We start from the raw sequence: 23,061 nt of genomic DNA on the forward strand, positions 1-23,061 counted from the left end.
GTCAAGCTATTTATTCATTACAAACTCCATGAATGTGAAAGGCATTAAATCTTTGGATCTGTTTCGTCATTTTCAGAGCTGGGCATTCCGTCTATGTGAAGGATCGGTCCGTTTATCCATCACTGACGGACGCCTGTTTTGCTGACGGTTGACAAATGATGGGATTTTTTTTTTTAAATAGACAGACTAAGCATAGTCGGAAGCCCATATGTATTTAATCCCTCTTTCGTCTGTAGTCCGTCTTTAGTCAATTTTTTGCAGTGAGGCTTTGACGGCTGCGGCGTGGAACAATAGTGAGTTGTTGTTGCTTTGGGGACAGATTTAAGTGAGGGGCCAGGCTGTCAACAGGCTTCCATGGTGCAGAGAGTCACTGTGAGTGATATGGGGGGTGCTATTCAAATTTGCTGTCAGAATCAAATCAGAGGCGGACCGACCTATAGGCAGGTACTATTTCCCCCCGAAAAAAAAAGGCGCAATTTTTTAAAATAAATAATTTTTAAATACTTTTTGAATAAAATGCCCAGCTCTGACAATTGGAATGACTTTGATGTTTTTTCACCCGCACAAACAAAAGAGGCAAAGGCCAAAGTAGAGCGCGGACACATTCAAGCCTCATCGTCGTCATCACTGTGCTTGGACTTCTCCTCGCTCAGGCCGCTCTCGTCGATGTTCTCTAACGAGTCGGCGCGTTGCAGCGTCAGCTCGGACACGCTGATGCACGGCAAGGCGTTCTGCTCCGGAAACATCCACGGCTTCAAGTGGGGATCGTGTCTGCGCTTCCATTCGGGATACTTCTGAGATGCCTTGTAGATCTTCCTCATTGCCTGAGAAGCCACATGGAGCGCTCGGGTCAGCCCTTGGACTGGGGACCTTAAAGGTTGCAAAAGGTAGCAAAGACTTTCGCCAACACACTTTTCCTTGTTGTCGTCAACATTTTTGGGCCACAAGAAAAACGTCTTTGCAACCTTGAACGAACCCTAACAAAAAAAATTCAAACGTTCGCAAACACGGCTCAGTCAGATACCACCTTAAACGTTCTTTTAGTTATAGTTGCTTGTTGCCGTCAAAGCAGTGTGTTCCTGGTGTGTTCTGACCAACTTGGGCAATAAAGAGGATTCTGAAGGAAGTTGTATACATGTGGGTGTGAGTTCCTGAACCTCATAAAAAGAATTAAAAAAAAAAAGACAACCAAAACAAAATGATAATAATAAATTGGAGCGATTTGGATGATGTCTCATTTCAAGCTAAAAGCTTCCAGAAAAGGCCTGGCTAAGCGTATGCGAGGCAAAACAAGACAAAGACAGGCAGGACGTGGAGCAGTCGACTGATTTGTACGACACGCGTCCTCTTCCAGCCTAAAACCTGCAAGTTCCCCTGCCCATAGAAGAAGCAGTTGTGGCCGCAAACATTTTCCAAGCTTTACAAACTTGACAAACATTTTCCAAGCTCTATGTTGGATACTGAAGATCCCGTCATTGCGCCCACTTTACCGTCATCTGGAATCGTGTCACTTGAGTTACCTTGGGACCCACAAACTGAGAGACTCTGTTCACCACCCACTTTGGTAAAGAACCTACAAACACAATGAAAGACTTTTTTCAACTGCCTCGATGGGATCCTCGCACGGACGGGCCTCGGAAGCCGGCGCGACATTCGGGTCTTGTCACCTCGAGGGTCCAGCTGACTGAGGTAGTAGAGAGACGAGCCGTCGGCTCCGCTGGACTGGACGAAGTATCCGGTGAGCAGGGAGACGGCGCGGACAAAGTCCTTCTTGGGAGGATGTTGCTGCCGAGACAAAGTGCCAAAATGATGCGGTGGAAAGATGATGTGAAAAGTCTGCTGTGTTGCAAGGCGACACCATATTGCGGAGTACGTACTGCGTGTTTGACAGAGTAATTGATGATCAGGAAGTCGCTGCCAAGAGGGAGCCACGACCTCAAAGTCACAAAGTCCCGATTCTTCAGTGGGCTGGGACACCTCCCTACAATCAAGAACAGTCAAGCCTTCATCGGTTTGTCATCAAGTGGCCGTCTGCAAATTTGCTTCACTGCTTGTCCTTACGAAGGTGACGGCTGAGCCGGACCCGAGCCTCGCTGACTCTGGGCCAGAGACCAAGATCAGATACCGAAACCTTCACGAGCTGGGCTCACCCTGCACGGCAACCGTGGGCCTGCATCACTCTAAAAACAGTTGGGTTAAAAATAACCCATTTTGGGGCAAAAATGGACCGATCCACTAGTTGGGTCAATAAACGCCTAGCCCTAAACCAAGTTTCTGAAAATTGGTAGTTTTGCGCAAAACAACCTAAAAAAAATTGGGCTGTTTTGTACAAAACAATGCAAGAAAGTGGGTCAGATTGACCCAATTAGTGGATCGGTCCATTTTTGACCCAAAATTGTGTTATTTTTAACCTAACTGTTTTTAGAGTGTGGGAAGCCCTTTGGCAGCCTTTTGTGATCAAGGACGTTATATTTTGGGTGTTGTTTTGTGCAGGACTACTCATTTTTTGTGTTGTTTTGTACAGAACTACCCATTTTTGGCTTGTTTTCTGCAAAAAAAGCAAGAAAGTTGGGCCAAATTGACCCAAGTTGTGGATCGGTCCATTTTTGAACCAAAATTGTGGTATATTTTGGGGGTTGTTTTGTACAGAACTACCCATTTTGGGGTTGTTTTCTGCAAAAACACGCAAGAAAGTTGGGACACATTGACCCAAGTTGTGGATCGGTCCATTTTTGAACCAAAATTGTGTTATTTTTGGGGGGTTGTTTTGTACAGAACGACCCATTTTTTGGGTTGTTTTCTGCAAAAACAAGAAGGCAGTTGGGTCAAATTGACCCAAGTTGTGGATCGGTCCATTTTTGAACCAAAATTGTGTTGCTTTGAACCCAACTGTTATTCGAGTGGCTGACGAGCAAATCGCGCTGCTGCTGCCGCCCCTCTGCCAGCAGCAGCGAGACTCCAGCTGGTCACCAGCGCTCCTCGAGCAACATGCTGGTCCTGCTGGGCGGCAGACAGACCCAACGTTGGGCTGTTTGCTTTTGCTGCCCGTCAAGCTGGGGAGCCAGCATGAAAACACAACAAAACCATGCTGCTCGTTGCTGTTTTTTTTGTTGGTTGTTTTTTTTTTTTTTTGTTTGTATTTTTTTTGCAGCCAAGTGCATCAGCATCAAACTCAAAGGTGCTCAAATGGAGCACGTCCAGCGTTTCCACGGCCCAAGCATCGATTGACAGCTCACAGGAATAGTAGCCCACGTCGGCGTTGACGGTCAGTCTGCCGATGTCGTAGGTGTCGATCATGTTGCCGTCCCACTTCCTGCGGTAGCTGGTGTCGTGCAGGACGTCGTACAGCGTCTCGGCGCTCACGCCCTTGCACGCCATTTTCATCTGAATCACAAGAGAGTGAGAAGGTGGCAGTGCGAATGTGAGACGTGCTTTCCACCCGTCGTGAAATTCGATCCGCGGCCTCATTCAAAATTGACAATTGAGCTTTGCGCCGTGCGTTTGCCTCTCCCTCTGCCTATAACACTCTCAAAACGGTTGGGTTGAGAATAACACCATTTTGGGTGAAAAACGGACCGCTCCACTGCTTGGGTCAATTTGACCCAACTTTCTGGGTGGTTTTTGCAGGAGACAACCCACAAAAATTGGTAGCTTTGAGCAAAACCACAACAAAAAATTGGACTGTTTTGTGCAAAACAACGCAAGAAAGTGGGTCAAATTGACCCAAATAGTGGATGAGTCCATTTTTTAACCCCAAATCGTGTTACTTTTAACCCAACTGTTTTTAGAGTGTAATTGCGTGTGTTGCTACCTTCACATCCATGTTGCTTTGCGTCCATATCAGTGCGGGTGTTTCTATCAAAGCGTGTTTGCGTGGCGCGTGCCACATGCCCAACAAAAGAGGAAACATTGAATATGTTTGTGAAGAATTTTTGCCGAGTTCATGCGCTGACCCAACGTTGGATTTCAAACCAACGAAGGCTCTGCTTTCTTTGCGCTCGAGCGCCAATTCAATTGGTGGCGTTTGCGGGTGCCGCAATGCTCACCTTGATCTTGTGGACGCCGTCGCCGTCGTCGGGGCGGCACCACACGGTGACCCCGCCCTTGTGGTAGCGCCTGGACCAGCCTTGGGTGCCCAGGCACTGCTCCTTGAAGGAGGAGAAGTCCGAGTCGTCCGGAATCTGAACGGCCATCTCGCCCCGAGCCGGGAGAAACGCCTTTGCCGAGGTTCTCCAGGCGGCGCGCGCGGGTGTGCGTGTCGCCGAGCGGGTGTCGCGTTCAGGTGCGTTTCAGGTGACCTGACATCACGGCTCACGTGAGCCAGCGTGCCACCAATCCGCTCGCCTCACGGCAACAAAACCCGGCTCCGGTCTGGAGCGATTTGGTTGCCGGGGAGATTTGGCAGCAGCCATTTTGTCACTTGGCCGTCAAATATGCGAAATGGGCGCTGGCCGTCGCCCGTCAGCCCCCGACTGAAGATGACCGGTAGGAAACCTGCGAGGAGGAGGGCCAAAACAATCTTGTTTGCTCGTCATGAGATTGTGATGTCACTTTGCAGCACGATGATGTCATCGTGGTCACTCTGGCCACTCGTGCGCCTTTGGAGATCATTTTGAGATCTACCTTTTCACATGCATGAGGTTTTCTTCGACCCCTTCGACTCTGCCGCCAGTTATTTACATGAATGGCATATTTCAAGAACAAATATACAAATGGTCTGAATGCAAACTTATGTAAAGAACATTTGATTCTTCCAGTCAGTCTCATTCCAAGTCATTCCTTTCCAACCATAGCAAGCAAACATGGCTGGGTGAGTAGTCATTGTTTGGTCATACCATCCACAGTCAGGGTTTGATGAAATAAAATCCACACATATGCCCATGCATCTAACACACACACACACACACATCACACAAAAAAAAACAACACTTGGAATTGTGAAGAATGACATTTTTGTGCCATTGTGATTTTTAGATGACTTGAATGAATTGATCTTTTGCACAAAAGCAAAACGGTGTTGGCCGTCTGTGATGATTGATCACTCTGATTGGCTGTTGGCTAGTGAATCAGAGCATGAGGTCGAAGTAGACAGTGAGATAACGCACACGGGCAAAAGCACAACAAAGAAATCGGCATTATCAAGTAAATGACGCTGGAACTTTGCTTTTTTAGTTCAGCTTGTTCCTGCTTGATTAGGGTGTGATGGGCATTGTTGTGGATAGGTGGCAATTTGATTTCATCAAACACTGAATGATCGAGAAGGACGCACGCGTACGCGGCCACCCCACTGAAACATTTCTGGCTACGCCCCTGGCCGCGCCCCATTTGACGTTGAAATGGAGGTCCTCCAGAAAGAAATCCCCATCCCTTTTCTGTTGCGCGTGACGTCACAAAACGGCGTCCATCCCAGATGATGGCAGACGTGTCATCATCGGACTGGTCGCCAGTCATTGTCAGGGCACATACAGACAAACAAAAAGTGCCACCTGCGGACACTTTGCTCATCTTCGAGTCTGAACGAACGCCAAGTGTTGTTGGAGCGGGGCGAGGAAGTCTCACAAGCACAAAGAGAACATTACAAAGGAGGCGCGGCCTGTCCAGGCGAGTTCAGGTGTGCGTCGGCAACTGAAAAGGGCCGCCAGGTGGCGCTGCAGGCTACCGTAGCCTCCTTTTGAGTCTGCAGGGACGAGATGCTGCTGCAAGGCACAGGAGCCTGGAGACTTTGTGTCGGCCCGTGCGTGCGTGCGTGCGTGCGTGCGTGCTCGGGAACGTCATCTAGATCGCAAATTCTTACAGGTCAAAAGTCGCGTAGGAGATCCTGTCTTGCCAGTGGGAGCATTTCACGAGGCTGTGTGAGGGGTCCACACGCAGGCTCGAGAGCAGCCGTCAAGTGGCTTCGCCTCAGACGTTCGCTTTCAGTGAGGAAAGTCTTCTTGGCTTCTTTCATCAACACAGCATCGCGTTAGTGTTGCTACGGCAACGTGTCTTCTCACTCAGCGGGCACGATTTCAAAAAGGTCATTCTTATGATCATTACTGTTACTGTTGTAAACAATAACAACAACTAATATTGTTCCACACAAAAAAATGAGAATGGTTACGGGCTGCATAACAGATCGAAAAAGTATCGAAAGTGCGATATTGGCCCATGCAATTTGCGTATGCAAAGACAAGCGATCATTTTCTTCTGGAATTGTCTGCTTTTAGCTGAATTTGACCAGTAAACTTCAAACATCAAACTTGAAGCAAACTTCATTGTGCATCGCCACCCACGCAGTTGAAGATTATCTCGGGGAATTACAATTAATTAGTAACACATTGAGATTGCTTATTTTGCTGCATGAACAAAATTGACTTCTTTCGTTAAATAATGAAAACGTCATATCTTGAGGTACATGTTAAATATCGCAATCATATGGATAAATATTCAACCAGCCCGAATATCAGAATCAGATTCAGATTGATTGGCCGTGAAAGTGTAGAACACACAAGGAATTTGTCTTCGCGGATACAAACCGTCCAAAGAAACATCAACAAAAACATCGACCAACAGAGGGAGACAGAAGGGGAAATCTGGCGCTTCGCTGTTTAGCGCCCCGATATGGGAAAACGATCAGAGAGGGGAAGAAAAAAAAGACGGACTCTAACTATTCTCCTTGAGAGTGAGAACGGCTTGAGCCTGGAAAAAAAAAAGCTCGGCACATACAGCGAACATTTAAAAAGACATGTACAACAATATATAATAATGATATGGGTCATTTTCATATAAACCGATGAATAACGGCAAAATTCTAAAAAAACAACCAAAAAATGATTAATTAGGTGAATTAGGGCACCAGTTAAGCTTCTGCTCATGTCCGTAAAAATGCTTTGTGCCCTTGAAATCCAAAACACTGTGACGATTGTTTGGATATTTTCAGAGGTTGAAGTAGCCATGAGTCGAGATGTGATTTTGGTGACCGTTTTCTGACATGAAGCCACGCTCAGCTATTTTCCATCCATGAAGCGTGTTTGACTGTCCCCGAGCTTGTGGGAGTATTTCAGAGAAAAATTGCCCCCGTTGTGAGATTTGGATTTTTCAGATCCGCTTTCAGTCCGAGCGCAGGACGTGTGCTGGAAGGCTCAAGATGGGGTCAGCAGGAGACTTCATTGTTGACTTTTGGTCAAGGCCGCTGCCTTGTGGCCTTCAGGCGTGTGGCTGCTGGAAAAGTGCAAGTGTGCTCGACTCGCGCCAGGAAACTCCTGAAAGCTCCTTCATCATTTCTCCACATGTTGCCTTGGTCACGTGACGTCATAACAGCCTCATTGATCAAATCCAACACAAAATGCGCACTCAAGCCATACAGGAAACGGTTTGTGTGTGGTCCTTTTTTCTATATCATATCATTGGTAATAATTATGAGGCCATCACCATCATACACCCCCCCCCCCCTCAACAAGTCGACCAATTCAAATGAGCGCCAATTAAATGTAACAAGCAAACACATCCAAGATGATGAATGAAAGGAAGAAAGAACGCTGGCTCTTTTCCCAGACGCTCGCTGCTCAAGTGCAAGTCTCCGCCCAGCGAGCTGCAGACCCCCGAGCCCCCCGCCCCCAAAACGCCCCTGGCATAAAAGTGAGCACAAGCAGCGGCGGCGGCGGCAGCAGCCGTGCAAAGAGCAAGAAGGAAAGAAGCAAGCAAGGAAAGCGCGAGAAGGGAAAAGAAGAAGTTGCGCCAGGATGAAGTCGCGCTGGCCGCTCGTCTTGCTGCTGTTTTGCTTCTCGTGGAGCTCGAGCGTCGCCCGCTCGCCTTACCAGGCCGTCCTGCAGCACAGCCGCGTCCGCGGACGCCAGCAAGGGTAAACACCGAAGACTACTCGCAAACGCACGCTGTCCGCCAGGCGTCACTGCACGGCGATTCTTGCTCTCGTTGTGATCCCCGCAAACACTTCGCGCGATGCTCACGAGGAAAAGGAAACGGCGCCTTGCAACGTCTCCAAATGAAAGTGAAAATGTTGGCCGGGAAAGCAAAAGTTACTGGAAGTTGGTCAACGAGGCGAAAATGGACGGAAGGTCGAGCCCGTCGAATATTAGTGCAACACTTGAACGCCTTTTCAGTCCGCATCTCGTCCACGTGTGTGTTTCTTGCCAAGAGCGCTCGCCAAATGATATGAAATGCTGTTTTGTGTGTCGCCCCCTGCAGGCCAAACGTGTGCGCCATGCAGCAGCTGCGAGGCAGCGACAAGAAATATTTCGCCAACTGCAAGCAGTGGTACCATCGCAAGATCTGCAACCAGCCCACGTGAGTGGCCACGCCCCCTGGGGGTGGGGGGGGGGGTGATGGGGGTGTAATGCTGTGCTGAGAACAACATTGACAAAAGTAAGGAGAAAAGCGGGCAAGCGAAAAGTGCAATGGAAGCGCAGGAGAAAACACCAAAGCAAAAGCTGCCGGCGAGCAGGAAGGCAAATGGTTGTCGAACACCAAAAGCCGCAAATTTGGAGCATTCCAAAGACCACCGCTATGACCAACATTTGAACTCAGTAGTGTGGTAGGCCCAAGTGTTCCTCAAAAAAAACAAGCAGAACTTTGATTTGAATAAAGAGTCACCATTCTGGATGATTTGATCACGCTGGGCGTTCCGTCTATCTGGCGGACCAGCCCGTCGCTTTGTCACTGACGGAGACCCGTTTTCCTGACGGTTGACAAACGACGTGAACATTTTTAAAATAGATGGACTAAGCATAGACGGAAGCCCCTTTATTTAGTCCGCCATTCGTCTGGAGTCCGTCTTTAGTCTGTTTTTGCGGCGAGGCTTTGATGGCCGCGGCGAGGAACAATAGTGAGTTGTGGTTGCTTTGGGGACACATTTGAATGAGGGGCCAGGCTGTCAACAGGCTTCCATGGCGCAGAGACTCACTATTTCTGTTCAAACATCGTCCAACGCTAACGCTAATGCTAATGAAAGTTTAGTCGGACTTGCTGACGGACACCCATTTAAAATTAGAAGCGGACCGGCCTATAGATGTTTTTTTATTGATTTTTTTTTTTTTTTTTCCCCTGGAAGAAAAGGCGAATGACGGACGACAGAAGGCGTACCCACGCTGCAGACGGATGACGAATAACGGACGCTCAATTTGTAGTCAAATGCGCAGCTCTGGATTTGATATTTCTATTTGGAATATGAGTAGTTGCAAGAAAATGCTCACTCCATCCACAACTTCAACGAGAAGTCACGCATCCACTGATGAATTGACGTGGGAGCCTTGAGGCAGTCGAGCACATTCCGATCATCCATGCAACCGGAATCGAGTTTTTTTTTTTTTTTTTTTTCAGTTCATCGCGTACTCATCCAAGAAAAAGTGCCGCTTTGTGCAAAATTGCTGCGTGCGTTGTCAGCGTTTGAGATGCCTCGGCTGATGCGTTGATGCAAGAAGGGAAATTTCTTCTCAAGTTAGGACGTTGCGATCCCAAATGCGGGGTTGTTTGTTTACATGAATTTCGCCATGTCCCATTTTGGATGTATCGCCAACTTGGCAGTCACGCGGCCGCTTTCCGGTGTCGCATCTGTCACCTTTGCACGAGAAACTTTTTCGCCATTGCCTTGCGCTCACTTGGATTGGGGTTAGCTTGCTATCGGGTCAAATATTCTTTGGCCAAACTCAGTTACAACGCCAACTATATCAAACGTGCTGTGCTGCTTTTATTGGGACAAAAAAAATGGGAGCCGGGGAAGTCATGAAAATGGATTATTATGATATCTCCCTTAGCAACGGGGGAGGGAAAAAAAATTCTGAACAAGGAGGACGGCAAAGAGCGCAGGAGCGAGTTCAGTCCCTTTGCGGGCATGCGGTGACGAGACACGACGCGGCAAGATGGCGGGCGCCCCGTCGCAGCTGCCAGATGAAACCCAGGCCTCACTTTCGTACGCGTGCGTCTATGTCTGGCTATAGGGCTCAAACCTAAAGAAGAAAAGTTTGAAAGCAAGCCCATAAAAGCAACGCCGTCGGTTCCCTTTGCGCTCGTGACTCCCCCGGTGGTCAACTTCTGCGTCTTCATTGTTCCCCCCCCCCCCCCCCCCCCCCCGAGTGGCTCCTTTGGAAAAGTCGTTTGACTCGCTGAGCGTTTTGCCGATGAGGTCAAGCGAGCGCCGAGCCAAGTCGGGCCTCGGGCCTGTCCCTCTCCTGCTCGCTCACGTTTCTGTTTGCATGCAAACCTGTCTGTGTCTGTCGTTGCCGGCGTTGAGGAGGAAGCGCAATTCGTGCCAGTTGAGGAGGCTTTGTTTGGTTTTCTTGCGTCTTCGCATGAACGTTTTCATCCGCGGCCCAAGTCGGACGTCCTGCCAGGAAATGCCGGAATGTTCGGCGAGGAAAACCCGCACCAAAGTCTTCCAGGTGCGACTTGACAAGATTCAGCAAGGCGCCACTTGCTTGACTTGGAAGCGAAGACGGCAAAGATGTCTTTTTGACGCTTTGTGCACACGGTCCAAAAAGTCCTGAAGATTTTCCTTTTCTTCGTTTTCTTGGCCTTCCCCGAGAGGAAGTTTTCTTTGTTTTGTTTTGTTTTTTTCCCCCCGCTCGGTGCCCTGCAGACATTTGGCTGCAGATTCTTGGTCTCTCAGAGGAGAAGAGCTTTACGAGGTCCCTTTATTACGGAAATCTCAACAGGAAGTCAAGATCCGAGCTTTCGGGCCAAGTGTCAACTCTGGCAGCTGGATCGGATCTTTGCACTCATCCGCTTGCGTTCGTCTGCTGAGTGCAGACGCGGGCGCACGCGCGCAACCGCGCACGCACTCAGTGGGAATGCGCAACAAGTTTACGAACAATGCGGAGGGTAAAAAAAAAACAAAAAAACATTCATGAACAACTTTTACGAGAAAGCAAGAATTTCCGTGTCTGCTGAGCTCGACGAGGTGGTCCGGTGGAAAAAGTTTGCTTTGATGGATGAAAGCGTTCGTTCACACCTCAACTTTCATTCGACACCGACAGTCCGGTTCGAAGGAAACAAGTCGAGGTTTGTTGCCATAGCGAGGACGTCATTCGATGTCACGTCACGTGACGCGGCGTCGTTGACGCGGCGTCTTTGATGTGTGGCCCGGCACAGGTTGGTGACTTACGAGTGCTGTCCGGGTTACGAGAAGATTCCCGGGGAGAGGGGCTGCCCTGCAGGTATGACCTTTGACCCGGAACGCAATCGCAGTCTGTGACCCCTGAACCCCTTGACGCAGACTTCAGCCCAAGTCTCCGGCAAACGTCCGGGCTCAAGTCTCGCGCGCGTTTGGCTGCGACAAGTTGCCTTTGCGTCACTTTTCGCCCGTTGCCGTCGACGGCGGCCGACGTCGGCCTTGCTGTGTCCGCAGCGCTGCCTCTGGTCAACATCTACAAGACGGTGGGGGCGGTGGGCGCGTCCACCACCAAGATGTACGCCGACAGAGCCCAACTGAGGGAGGAGATCGAAGGTCCCGGAAGCTTCACCTTCTTCGCTCCCAGCAACCAGGCCTGGGCCGCGCTGCCCACGGTGGGTGCAAACCTCCGCGGAGCGGGCGTCCGACGGATAATCGTTCGCTCCCGACTCACGCCGGCGGCGCTGGCGCGTGCGCGCAGGAGATCTTGGACGCGCTGGTGAGCAACGTGAACATCGAGCTGCTCAACGCTCTCCATTATCACATGATCAGCCGCCGCCTGACGTCAGAAGAGCTCAAGCACGGCTCGTCCTTCTCCTCCATGTACCAGGACTTCCACGTGCACGTGCACCACTACAGCAACGGGGTAACGCGCGCGCGCGCACGCACAAAGAAAGTCGCGGGGAAGAAATCGTTCTTTTTTTTTTTTTTTTTTTTGTGGCGTTCAGATCGTGACGGTGAACTGCGCTCGCCTGGTCAAACCGGACCAGCACGCCACCAACGGCATCGTGCACGTGGTGGACCGCGTCATCACGGCCATTTCCAACAACGTGCACACGCTCATCGAGGTGGACGACGACCTGGAGACGCTGCGCGTGAGTGGCGGCCGCCCTCCGACCGTTTGCCCGCCGGCCGCGCTGACGAGAGCCGACGGCTTCCCGTGTGGCCTTTCAGACGGCCATCGCCGCCGCCGGTCTGACCAGCGTTTTGGAGAGCGACGGTCAGTACACCGTCTTCGCTCCTACCAACGAGGCCTTCGAGAAGATCCCGCAGGAGACCCTGAACAGAATCCTGGGAGACCCCGTGTCCCTTCGAGGTAAAGGGAAGGCTTTCCCGTTTGGCCGCCCGCCCGCCCGCCGGCTTGCTCACGCCCGTTTCCTTTCAGACCTGCTCAACTACCACATCCTGAAGAACATGCGCTGCGCCGAGTCCATCGTGTCGGGAACGCCCATGGAGACGCTGCAGGGCACGGTTCTGGAAGTGGGCTGCGACGGAGAGCGGCTGACCGTCAACGGGAAGGCCGTGGTGGTCAAAAAGGACCAGCTGGGCACCAACGGCGTCGTCCACTACGTCAACGAACTGCTCATCCCGGACTCGGGTACGCTGCGCTCCGAACGCCGGCAACGAGGCGACGTCCTCGGATGCCAGCAATTTGTCCCAGTGCCGTAAATACGCCCGACCACTCCCAAGCGCTCACCGTATAACTCACTCATCTAAGAACCGGGCAAAGCACCGTAAATGCTCGCTAGCGACTGGTCAACGTTGACCGCAAAAGAAGCTAGAGCCGCGGCCAAACATCCAAATGACATTTTTGAGCAAGGAGACAAAAACCAACGACGACGTGTTGTGCAGCCAAAACTCTGCTGGAGCTGGCCGAAAGCTCCGACGTGGCGACGGCGACCCGAATGTTCGTGGAGGCGGGTCTGAGCCCCCGCCTGAAGGGCTCCGAAGCCCTCACCATGCTGGCCCCACTGGACGAGGCCTTCAGAGGTGAGCGAACCAACGTCGATGGCCCAGAGCGCCGCTGGCCATCCGGCGCCGCGCTCTTGACGTGCGTGCGTGCGTGCCTGCCTGCCGTTGACAGGAAGCGCGAGCGCCGACATGCGCAATCACGTCGTCAAGGAGCAGCTGTCGTCCAAGTCGTTGTATCACAATCAGGAGCTGGAGACGCTGTCGGGCGTCAAACTGCGAGTCTTTGTCTACAGAAACGTGAGCCGCCGCACTTTCGACCGCTTCCTTTCTGACGATGCTCTCCCGTCCGCCCCCGTGCCGTCGGTGGCCTTCGGTGGCGTCTTTGCGCGCTTAACGCACTCTCGCGCCGCTCGCTCGCGTAGAACTTGTGCATCGAGAACGCTTGCCTGGCCGCCCACGATAAGACGGGGCGCTACGGCACCATGTTCACCGTGGACAACGTGCTGACGCCCCCCGCGGGAACCGTCATGGACGTCTTGAAGGCGGACGAGCGCTTCAGGTGAGTCGAGCGCCGCTCGCCGCCGCCGCTCGGCCGTAACGCGACTTGTGCGGCCTTACAGCGTTCTGGTCGGCGCCATCCAATTGGCCGGGATGACGGAGCTGCTCAACCAGCCGGGGGCGCTGACCTTCTTCGCTCCCACCGACGCCGCTTTCGACGCCATGACGCAGCCGGAAGTCAACAAGCTGATGCGTGAGTGGCGCTTTTTGGCGTCCGCCAAGCGCTCGGCTCTGCGGGCGGCCGGCCGGCCGTTGGCCTTTTCTTCGGCTTCTTTGCTGACGTGTTGACACTACTCTCTGATTTACACGGCAAACATTTGCACTCCGCCGCTTCCAACGGGACAAATATTTACGCAAAGCTGTCCAACGTGGAAAGAAATGGCAAGTGGCGCTTTTGTTTCTGCAGGAAACCGCCCGCAGCTGACGGCCTTGCTCCAATACCACCTGGGCGAGGGGCTGGTGGTCAGCGGCGGCGTGGGCTCCCACACCAGGATCAAGCCCCTGCTGGGCGACAAGCTGGAGCTGGGCGTGGTCAGTGCCGGCGCCTCCCTCGCGCCTTTGCGCCTCATCTTTCCCTTGACGCCGCCTGTCGCCCGCAGAAGAACTACACGGTCTTCGTCAACCGAGTGCCGGTGGCCCACGCCGATCTGATGGCCACCAACGGCGTCGTGCACGCCGTCAACAGCCTCATCAAGCCGCTGCGTGAGTCCCACGCGAGCCGAAGACGCTCGTTCCGAGCGGCCGCTAAAGACGCCATTGTGTCTGCCCGCAGCGCCCAAGAGCGAGCGAGAGCAAGCCGACGGCCCGCCGGCTTCCCGCGCCTCTTCCTTTTCGTCCTCTACCTCTTCCGCGGTGAGAAGCGGCGACATCGCAAGTCGCACGGCTAAGAGCAGGGGTGTCCAAACTCGGTCCTCCGGGGGGCGGCCGTCCCGCACGCTTCCGATGTGGCCCTCCCGCGACACACCCGATTCAAATGAGCAGGGTCGTTTTCAGGCGGCTTGCCGATGAACCGATCGTTTCAAGCAGGTGTGCTGCGGGATGGGACACTGAAAACAGGCCGGACGGCGGCCCCCGATCACTGCGGCTGGACATGCCCCGCTAAGAGTCTCAACATACCGAACCGCCGGCGGGCAGTTTTCGCTTATTCCAGCATGCCGGTCGTCACTCTGGCTGCTCAGATTAAAAAAAAAAAAAAAAAAAAAACAGACCTGCATGGTTTATATGGTTGTTTTTGTGCTGGTCTTTCTGGTGTCAATCGAAAGACCAGCAGAAAATACAGCCAAGATGGGGAGGGGGTTGGGGGGCTTGTTTACGAGCTATTGAAATTTGCAGTCGGAATCACCGACGGAAGCCCATTTAAAATCAGAGTCGGACCGACCTATAGGCGGGTACTATGCACCGACCACAGCCTCTGCACCGAGAGGCGGACGTGCTAACCAGTCGACCACTGGGCCAACTTTCCCCAAATATATTACATTACACATATTTTTGTTATCATGCCTCTGCTCCACTTCTTGGCAGTCACTTTAGGTTGAGGGTAGGACATACAACTTACCCTAGCCCAAGTAAATTAACAACAAAATCAGTCTGCCAAGAATTTGAGACCACAGTGCTTTTACAAGGCACTTGTTTACCACTTGTTGTGGCTGTGTCCTCATACACGCCTGCCTAGACCTGGACTTGGTGCATGAGACAAGAAAGACAAGCGACAAAATGAAACAAAGAGATTCTCAACCGCAAGTTCCGCTTACCTTTTTTGGGGGGGGTGGAGGACCGGCGACTACCGCCGGCGATGGTAGCGACGCCTCTTACTTATGTAGTCGTTGGCGTCAGGGTGGAGCTGCCGCGGTGCGTCCGCCGCCACTTTTGTAGTCCCGATGCGCCGACGTTTGTCCGGCCGTCGGCTCGGTGTGTTGAGGCTGACGATGTTGTCCGTGAACCCGTACGATGATTTCGCCCATGTTTTTGTCTTTTGCCCAGCGCTCGGACTCCGGTAGCTTCAGGAACGGTGAGTTTTTTTTTTGTTTGTTTTTTTTTCCTAGGCGGACCTCGCGATGACAGCTTGACTTTTTCTCCTCTTTTCTATGCAGACGACCTTTTCCAGAAGGTCATCCAAAGTCGCTCCAGCAGGACCATGAACGTCGCTCAGTGATGTCACAATGTTCTCGTGAAACATCCGCGAGGCTACTTCATGTCCGTTTTTTGTTGTTGTTGTTTTTTTTTTTTTAATCAGTGGCTCACATGCTCACTTCCTGTTGCCAATCTAGCCAGCGCCTTGACGCAACGACACAAAACAAATCCAAAGTACCGAGCTTTAAAACTCTCTCAACTCGACTTAATCCGCTTGAGTCGACTTCAAGCCAAAAGTAGAAACCAATTCACAGTGCAGGAAGCTTGCTTTCTTTGCATCGACGCTAACCGCTTTCGATCGTCCCTAACTTGCTAACGCTTGCTCTTTGCTAGCTCCCTCACTAACAAAAGCTAATCATCGCAAAGGCGTGTCAACAAAATCAAACTTGCTCCCCGTTTGGATGTTGTCCATGCAAATGGCCTTCTGGGAAATGTAGCAGGCCCGCCTTTGAGTTTGGCTTCTTTTTCAAGACACTGTTTGATGATGATCAGGATGTTGATGTTTTTACAAATGTGGTCAGGAAGTTGACCAAAGTGGTTTTGTACAATAACGCTCCGGTGTGTGTGCGTGCGTGCGTGCGCGTTTGTGAGTTCACAAGACGACGGGTGGAAGATGCACGCAAACCTCTTGAGAGTCAGTTTAGCTTTCGCTTTATAAAATGTGTCACACTGATCCCATGTTTAATTTTGGAAGAAAAACAGGATTTCACATTGAAAACAGTGACAAAAGTGCAATTATTGTGACAATAAGAAGCGTCAGTCACCACCTCCAGGAAATTCAAGAAACTGACTCCGGCAACATGAAGAAATGAAAGTTCTGTGGGAAACGTTTGGAAGGAAACACACAATTAAAGCTCGATAATCAGTCATGCTGCTGGTCATAAGGACACTTGGAAGCCATCAAACACGCATGCACACACACATCTAAGTGATTAAAAGACATCAATAATCAATGACATTGCGTGTTATTAAGAACACTTTCAATCCATCCAACACACACACACACACACACACATCAAGATACTTAAAGCTAATCAGACAATGTTTGTCGTAGGAATGCTCACACTGCTGTTTGTTTTTCCCGTATGTGACACGCATGCATCCGATTGTTGTCATGCATTGTGAACAGTACAATTCAGATTTTTTTTTCAACGTGACGCCTCTGCAATAGCAACGCTCATCCGCAAAGCCGGGCATTCGTCTAAACGAACTTTATTGGTAGTACGTCACACGCAGGTGCCCCACTCCTGACACGCAGCCAAACAAAGAAAAAAAAAAAAAAATCAAACAGTGTTGTCTACCTTTCGGTCCCACATGGGCCCCATTTGGATTTTATTTCACCGATCGCCACGCTGTGCGTCTGTTGTTTTTATTCCATTTTTTTTCTTTATTTGGCAGCGCCTGCGTTTGACGTGAAATGTTGTCGCCGACGCCGATTGTCCGTCACCGACGAAGGACGGACTGGGACCAAGTGGGTCGGCCGGAATTATCGCCCAGAAGTTATAGACAAATAGACGAATGCCCAGTTCTGCTGATTCGTCCGACCGAGACGTCTTCAAAAGCCAAATATTTCCTCAGATGACTGACAATCGTTCATCAATCTGCGTTGCTTTGAGTAAGTGTTGAGTAATGAGATCGCGGAGTGTTGCCTCATATCGGCAAAATATCGACTTCCTCCGCCTCGCTATTCTGTCGATAGATGAGTCATATTTATTGCGTAGACCAGAGGAAGTAGGGCGGAACGCTCGGATGCGTTTTGCTGACGAGTGACGGGACACCTTAACGGAAAAATGACGGAGTGATAAATGACGGAAGTGCGTTTTCACACGTCAGCCTAATGGTCACTGACCGCGTCCGTCCGTCACTGACGTTTTTTGGGGGAGACACACCGACGGACCAAACGGACTGATGATTACGATTCAGTTTGTCACAAACAATGGCGGACTGAATTGTGATCATCAGTGATGGACTGGCGAATGACGGAAACATTGCGTCACGTACGGGTTTTTTTTTTTTTTTGGTGCACGTCACTCGCCGTTGTGCTTTGCGTTCACTGGATATGCTTTTGTCACGTGAACGAGTACATGAAAAGAGCAGAATTGGGCATCACGCCCTGCAGTGTGAACGTAGCCAAAATGACAATTGCAAGTCATCCAACACACACGCGTCACTGTGATTAAAGCTGATCAATCAATCCAGATTTTCCTTCACGACCCGTGACATGTTGCCATAAAAACAAGATGCTCCAATTTGAGATGACTCTAAAATCATTAAAAAAAAAAAAAAACGTACACAGCAAAATATAAAAACAAGGTAAACGATGGTTGGTGGATTGATTAATTGATTGATTGATTGATTGAGGGGGGCCCAGCAACTGAGAAAGTCAGCTGACTTGTACTAAGCAAAAGCAAAGTCCAGCATAGCAAAGGCCGGGCCAGGCCGGGGTCAGCCGGGCGCTCCTCACGGTTTTCCGATGTCGACCGTGATCTTGGTGTAAAGCGCCAACGTCTCCTTGGAAACCAGCTTGTAGGACAGAGACTTGATGCCGTCCTTGTTCATCGTCTCCCTGGTGTGGGCGATGCGGTCGAACCTGACGCCGCGTCAAAAGAAAACAAAAGGCCAGTCAGCGTTTCCGAGAGCCGAGAGACGAGCGCGCGAGGGCACAACAAACAAAAGAGAGCCGGCCGGCAGAAAGAGAGGGAGGAGCGGGCGAGGGAGGACAAAGAAAAGCGAGCGAGCGAGCGGGCGGGAAGAGAGAGAGAGACGAGCGCCGGCAAGATGGCGGTGCGACCGGCGTCCTGGCAGCTCACTCTCTCATTTGTGGCGGCTGACAAGAGCAAAGGAAGCTAAACGGCCGCCGCCTTTTGTCCCTCCGACATTGTGGCAGTTTTTTTTTCTGACGTTGCTGCGGTGCAGCGTTCGGCTGAAGCGCAGTCAGCAGGAATCGGGGCGGTCCTCCTCATTTTTCTTGCCGCTGACAGCAGGCCAGCTTTGGGGAGGGGCGCACACCGTCAGCACCGCATCAAGCGCGGACCGCTTTGACTTTCTCAAGCTGAGCCTAAAGGACGTCGTCCTCGTCCTCGTTGCGCAATTCTGGAAGCAAGTCTGTGTTTTCAGGCGTCATGGGGAAGAAGAAGGACCTTTCCGGCGACGAAAAGCGAGAAATCGTCCGGTGCCTCGCGGAAGGAATGACGACGCTGGACATTTCGAGAAGACTTGGGCGAGATCATCGCACGGTGAAATGTTTTGCGCGCGACTCGGAGGGCAAGCGGGTTCGTTCCGATAAAGGCGTGGTGAGGAAACTCTCGGTGGCGCAAATGCGCGGCCTTCAGAGAGCAGCCGGCAAAAAGTGGCAGATGAGCAGCAAGCAGGTCTTTGAAGCGGCCGGCGTGTCGGGAGTCCCCAGGACGTCCCGATGCAGGATCCTCCAAAAGTTGCTGGCAGGCGCGCCCCGCTCGCTTTCCGCCCCTCAGCGACGCCCACAAGGAGAAACGCTTGCGGTGGGCTCGCCAGCACATCCAGACTCCTTTCCAAAGGGTTTTATTTGCCGATCTATATCACGCTCCGTTGGACGGTCCGACTTGCGGATGGCCGGCGGAGCGAAGTGTCGGCGGAGTGACGTTCTGGGCGGGAATGACGGCGAGCGAGATGCTGGGCCCCTTTCGGGTGCCAGATGAGGTCACGGCGGGCCCCTGGAACCGGCGTCCAGCTTCTCATGGACAATTTCCTGCCCCGGTATCAAAAGAAGCGCGCCGTCTGCCGGCAAATCCTTTTCACGCAAGGCGGGGCTACGCAAAGTTGCCTTCGGGCTTTTGCTGCTCAAGGTATCAATGGAGAGAAAGTCCTGCTGTGGCCAACATCATCCCCTGAACTCAAACACGTGTGCAGCACACTCGAGCAGAAGATCTACGCGCGTGGACGCCGCTACCAGTCCGAGCAGCGACTGTGGGGGGCCGCGGTTGCAGCCGCAAATGACATCCGGCCCGCAAGTCTCCACAAACTCACAAATTCCTTGTTTGAGCGACTTGTTCAAGTCATGGCGAAGGACGGCGCCTAGATTACGTCGACGTGCGACAAAACTTTGGCGCTTTGAATGAGCTCCACTAGTTGAGGTCGGCAACGTGGAGAACGGCGCCGATATCAGCCGGGGACAAAAGAACTCACTTCGAATGGTCGCGACTCCTCATGACCGAAACGCCACAGACTTCTTTTAGACAGCATAATCATTTGGAATATTGCCATTCGTTAAAAAAAAAAATAATAATAAAGAGATATAGTTTGATCAAAATAACAAAAACGGCATTACTACAGAAGCGAATGTAATTGTTGCTTTTAAGGAATTATGATCTCCTTTTATTCGCACAACACAACAAAATCAATCTGATCACATCATTCTAGTGATGTAACGATGAATCGAAAGCAAAACTTGATTCAATCCGATTAATCAGTTTGATTAAATTTGTCTAAAAATGATGTCTTTACATTTTTTTCCCTTTCCCGATGCATACCGAATTTTGAATGCGTAGATCAAATTATGCACTCGCGCCAAACATCGTTGTGTAATGCGTTTGTGGAGGGCTTTCTAAAAATCGAATCGAAGATCAGTAACTGAAAATCAAATCGAATCGGGACTCGAGTGAATCGTTACATCATTCTAATTATGGTTTGGGACTGTGCAGGTGAGGGTTCCAAGAGACATCACTTGGAACCCTTTGTAATGCGCCGTTCATCACACTGACATCGGCCTTTTCCTTCCAATGACATGACATTTTGTGTCTGTGTCGTGTGATAAGTTATTACTTTTATTTTTTAAATTAGTTATCATGCTTTTGACATTTTAAAAGAAAAATGCAACACTTAACTAGATCGTGTGGGCCAGAAGGTGAAATGTTTCAACTCTCTGATGGGAGATCACTGCCTTTGGGTTTTTTTCATATAAATATTGCAGTGGAAATTTTATCCAATAAATCAATAATCCCAGACTGTGGACCATAAATGAAATTATCAACATATTCAAATGAATTGACACACGTGGGAACTTTAAACTTTATACTGCCAATATGTGCTCATATTAGCAATAAGACGATGTTGGTTTTTTTTGGGTGTTTTTTTTTTTTTTTTTGGGGGGGGGGGGGGGGGGTATTAAAGTATAATTGGTCGAACATAAAAGATACCAGACAGACAGACAGATAGATGGAGAATGTGTCATGAAAGCAAAAATAGTAAGTATGACAGGTTAGGGGCCCAGAATCCGACTGAAGCCAGGAATGGACAGGAATACCGGGCGGGAATTTAGCAGCAGAAAAAAGTGGGAGTAAGCTAACAGCGCTAGCGCTAACAGATGCCGAACAGCTGGAGAAGACTCCTTTTCAACGGGAAGCGGCTAAAGCGTTAGCAGCCGTGTTGTGCAGAGTGACGGTCTCAGTTGAGGCCTTTGGGCAAGTCAACTCAACCAACACGCTGGTGTTGACCGGATTTTTTGCTACCGTTTGGAAAAGAAAGAGAAGCTGTGGCCAAGTAGTTCAAGGCGAAGTCAAGTCCAAAATGGACTTCCTCAATAATATTTTCTATGTGGCCTGACTAGACTAAGCACAGCCTTCGTTGTGGAACAGGAATGACGCAGCAAAATGCAGCTGTTTGGATCCATAAATCCAGGATCTTCTTTAGCAAGCCGTTGAAAAAACACCAGCGGCTGAGTGAATAACGTCCATTCTGTCTCTCATTTACAATTGAAATCGTTGCTTCTTTCATCGGTCAATGACAACCGAAAAACCTGTCTGAGGTAAAAGAAGTAACGATTTCAACACGGCGGCTGTTGCCACCCGCCGGTTAAGGATTTCGACGAGGGATGGCCGTATCGATCCTTTGCTATCGATATATTGATACTCACATGCTACTGATTTGACATTGATTTTCTTTAAAGGGGAAGTAAACCCAAACACATTTTTTTCAAGAATATGTTTCCAGCAGGCCCACCGATTGAAACAAGGCGTTCTCATTAATATAGCTTTTGTGGAATATCAGTTAAAGCGGAGGTCAACGCAAACATTTTTTTTTTTTTTCAAGAATATGTCCTATGCAAGCCCACTAGTTGAAAGAGGGCATTCTGATAAATATTGCGTTTGTTGAATAAGTGTTCCATCTCTGGGGGCGGCCATTTTGTCACTTCTGTCGACTGAAAATGACATCACAATTGCTCACAATGACCAATCAGTGGTCGTTGTGAGCAGTTGTGATGTCATTTTCAGTCGACAGACGACGAAATGGCCGAACCCCCCCCCCCCCCCCCCCCCCCGAGATGGCTAAAAACAAGTGAATTAACACTTATTCCACGAACGCAATATTTAGAAGAATGCCTTGTTTCAACTAGTGGGCCTGCTGGGAACATACTCTTGAAAAAAAAAATGTCAGCCCAACTTTGGACTACACTCGACCGTCCGCTCCAAATGTGCGCTGGGCTGCTCGCTTTCATCGTGGTAGGGAAAGGACGGCATAAAGAAGGGACGTGCACAAAGTGGCGGCGGCGGCGGCGCATCTTGAGCCAACGCGCTCGCTGAGCATTGCGATGGTGAAAAGAGCGAGACAGAGGAGAGCCAAAGAGAAAGAGCGCCTTTGTCGTACCGCTGAGGGTTGGGATCGTTCTGTTTGTCTCTCTCGTGGCGAATCATGCGACATTTGCCCACCTCGCCGCTGGGCCTGGAGATGGACATGCCTTTGGACGCCAGCCTGCCAAGAGAAAATCACCTGTTACAAAGCAGCCTCTTGCTTCTCTGGCTTTTTCCAAATACACTTTTTGTTGCTTTCCTGACAAAAAAAAAAAACGGCAACAACCAAACAAGACACCAGATCACTTGCTCCATATCGCGCGTGTGCAACACTTGCCGCGCAGCAAATTGGCAGGCGCCAAAAGTTGACATCAATCTTCCTTTCAATGAAACAAATGACTCCACGCCAATTGTAAACACACGAGAACATTTGTGGAAGACGGCAAATGTCGCACGTGTACGCAGTAAGCACGTCTTGACAATGAACTTCTCATACAAGGAGGGCGCGCTCTCTCTCGTCACCACACTTGGTCGTTAGTGGAACAAAGTTCACCCAAGTCCATCCACCCTTTTCGGGTCAAAATGCTGAGGTGGGCATTCCGTCACTGACAGACACATGTTTTGTTGATGACGGACGATAGAGGGGGGAAAAAAAAAAAAAAAAAAAGATGGACTAAAGCGGGTTTTCGAAACAAAGCCGTTTTCCTCCCTCATCATCTTACAGAGAGCTGTTATGCCCTTTCTTGTCCTTGCTCAAATTTGTTGGGCATAAAGTCCGAATCATATGCACGTCATTTCAAAATCGCAATCTGCTTGTCCAGCTTACATCGTTTTAGGATCCTTCTCCAAATTCTTAAAGCGGAAGTCAACCCAAACACATTTTTTTTCAAGAATATGTTCTATGCAAGCCCACTAGTTGAAACACTGCATTCTGATCAATATTGCGTTTGTGGAATAAGAGTTAATCCAGACAGTTTTTAGCCATCTCCGGGGGCGGCCATTTTGTCACTGTTGCTCTTGGAACGACCAATAACA

General features: G+C 50.3%; 3 protein-coding genes across 7 annotated transcripts in view; 1 reads left to right on the forward strand and 2 right to left on the reverse strand.

The window, feature by feature from the left end:
- stard15 (StAR-related lipid transfer (START) domain containing 15) lies at positions 1–16,014 on the reverse strand. Of its 3 annotated transcripts, XM_086053823.1 has the most exons (7): positions 15,103–16,014; positions 4,047–4,494; positions 3,237–3,384; positions 1,878–1,981; positions 1,668–1,785; positions 1,491–1,573; positions 1–824 (listed from the first exon to the last, which is right to left on the reverse strand). In XM_086053823.1, the coding sequence occupies exons 2-7, from the start codon at positions 4,191–4,193 to the stop codon at positions 606–608; spliced, it is 819 nt and encodes a 272-aa protein (XP_085909949.1). In that variant the 5' UTR covers positions 4,194–4,494; positions 15,103–16,014; the 3' UTR covers positions 1–605. The 3 variants fall into 3 exon arrangements, with proteins under 3 accessions (XP_085909949.1, XP_085909940.1, XP_085909956.1); XM_086053814.1 differs by lacking the exon at positions 15,103–16,014 and having other exon boundaries at positions 4,047–8,315; XM_086053830.1 differs by lacking the exon at positions 15,103–16,014 and having other exon boundaries at positions 1,521–1,573; positions 4,047–8,313.
- Positions 7,620–16,434, forward strand: tgfbi (transforming growth factor, beta-induced). Of its 2 annotated transcripts, XM_086053770.1 has the most exons (17): positions 7,620–7,840; positions 8,185–8,283; positions 11,083–11,147; positions 11,339–11,496; positions 11,583–11,747; positions 11,830–11,976; positions 12,056–12,197; positions 12,267–12,479; positions 12,734–12,871; positions 12,966–13,090; positions 13,216–13,352; positions 13,414–13,544; positions 13,758–13,882; positions 13,951–14,053; positions 14,124–14,203; positions 15,332–15,359; positions 15,442–16,434. In XM_086053770.1, exons 1-17 carry the CDS (start codon positions 7,722–7,724, stop codon positions 15,501–15,503), a joined length of 2,037 nt encoding a protein of 678 aa, XP_085909896.1. In that variant the 5' UTR covers positions 7,620–7,721; the 3' UTR covers positions 15,504–16,434. The 2 variants fall into 2 exon arrangements, with proteins under 2 accessions (XP_085909896.1, XP_085909904.1); XM_086053778.1 differs by lacking the exons at positions 7,620–7,840; positions 8,185–8,283 and adding an exon at positions 8,324–10,992.
- Positions 16,146–23,061, reverse strand: part of b4galt1l (DP-Gal:betaGlcNAc beta 1,4- galactosyltransferase, polypeptide 1, like) — a 15,090-nt gene continuing 8,174 nt past the window's right edge. The window contains exons 5-6 of one of the 2 annotated variants that reach the window (XM_086053793.1): positions 22,103–22,207; positions 16,146–18,071 (exon numbers count right to left, since the gene is read on the reverse strand). In XM_086053793.1, coding sequence (XP_085909919.1) covers positions 17,942–18,071; positions 22,103–22,207 — 235 coding nt within the window. In that variant the 3' untranslated portion in view covers positions 16,146–17,941. Of the gene's footprint in view, positions 18,072–21,839; positions 21,908–22,075; positions 22,208–23,061 lie in introns of those variants that run through there. The other variant, XM_086053801.1, reaches the window with a different exon arrangement.

The sequence above is a fragment of the Filicampus tigris genome, chromosome 2 (assembly GCF_054856515.1).
Source record: "Filicampus tigris isolate MCC_2025a chromosome 2, RoL_Ftig_1.0, whole genome shotgun sequence".
Taxonomy (NCBI): Eukaryota; Metazoa; Chordata; class Actinopteri; order Syngnathiformes; family Syngnathidae; genus Filicampus; species Filicampus tigris.

Coding starts and splice junctions, on each gene's coding strand:
- stard15 (XM_086053823.1), bottom strand. CDS start 4,193: ATGGCCGTTCAGATTCCGGACGACTCGGACTTCTCCTCCTTCAAGGAG. Junction 3,385..4,046: donor ACGGCGTCCACAAGATCAAG/GTGAGCATTGCG, acceptor CTTGTGATTCAG/ATGAAAATGGCGTGCAAGGG. Junction 1,982..3,236: donor CGACGTGGGCTACTATTCCT/GTGAGCTGTCAA, acceptor TCTTGATTGTAG/GGAGGTGTCCCAGCCCACTG.
- tgfbi (XM_086053770.1), top strand. CDS start 7,722: ATGAAGTCGCGCTGGCCGCTCGTCTTGCTGCTGTTTTGCTTCTCGTGG. Junction 8,284..11,082: donor AAGATCTGCAACCAGCCCAC/GTGAGTGGCCAC, acceptor GGCCCGGCACAG/GTTGGTGACTTACGAGTGCT. Junction 14,204..15,331: donor CGTCCTCTACCTCTTCCGCG/GTGAGAAGCGGC, acceptor TCTTTTGCCCAG/CGCTCGGACTCCGGTAGCTT.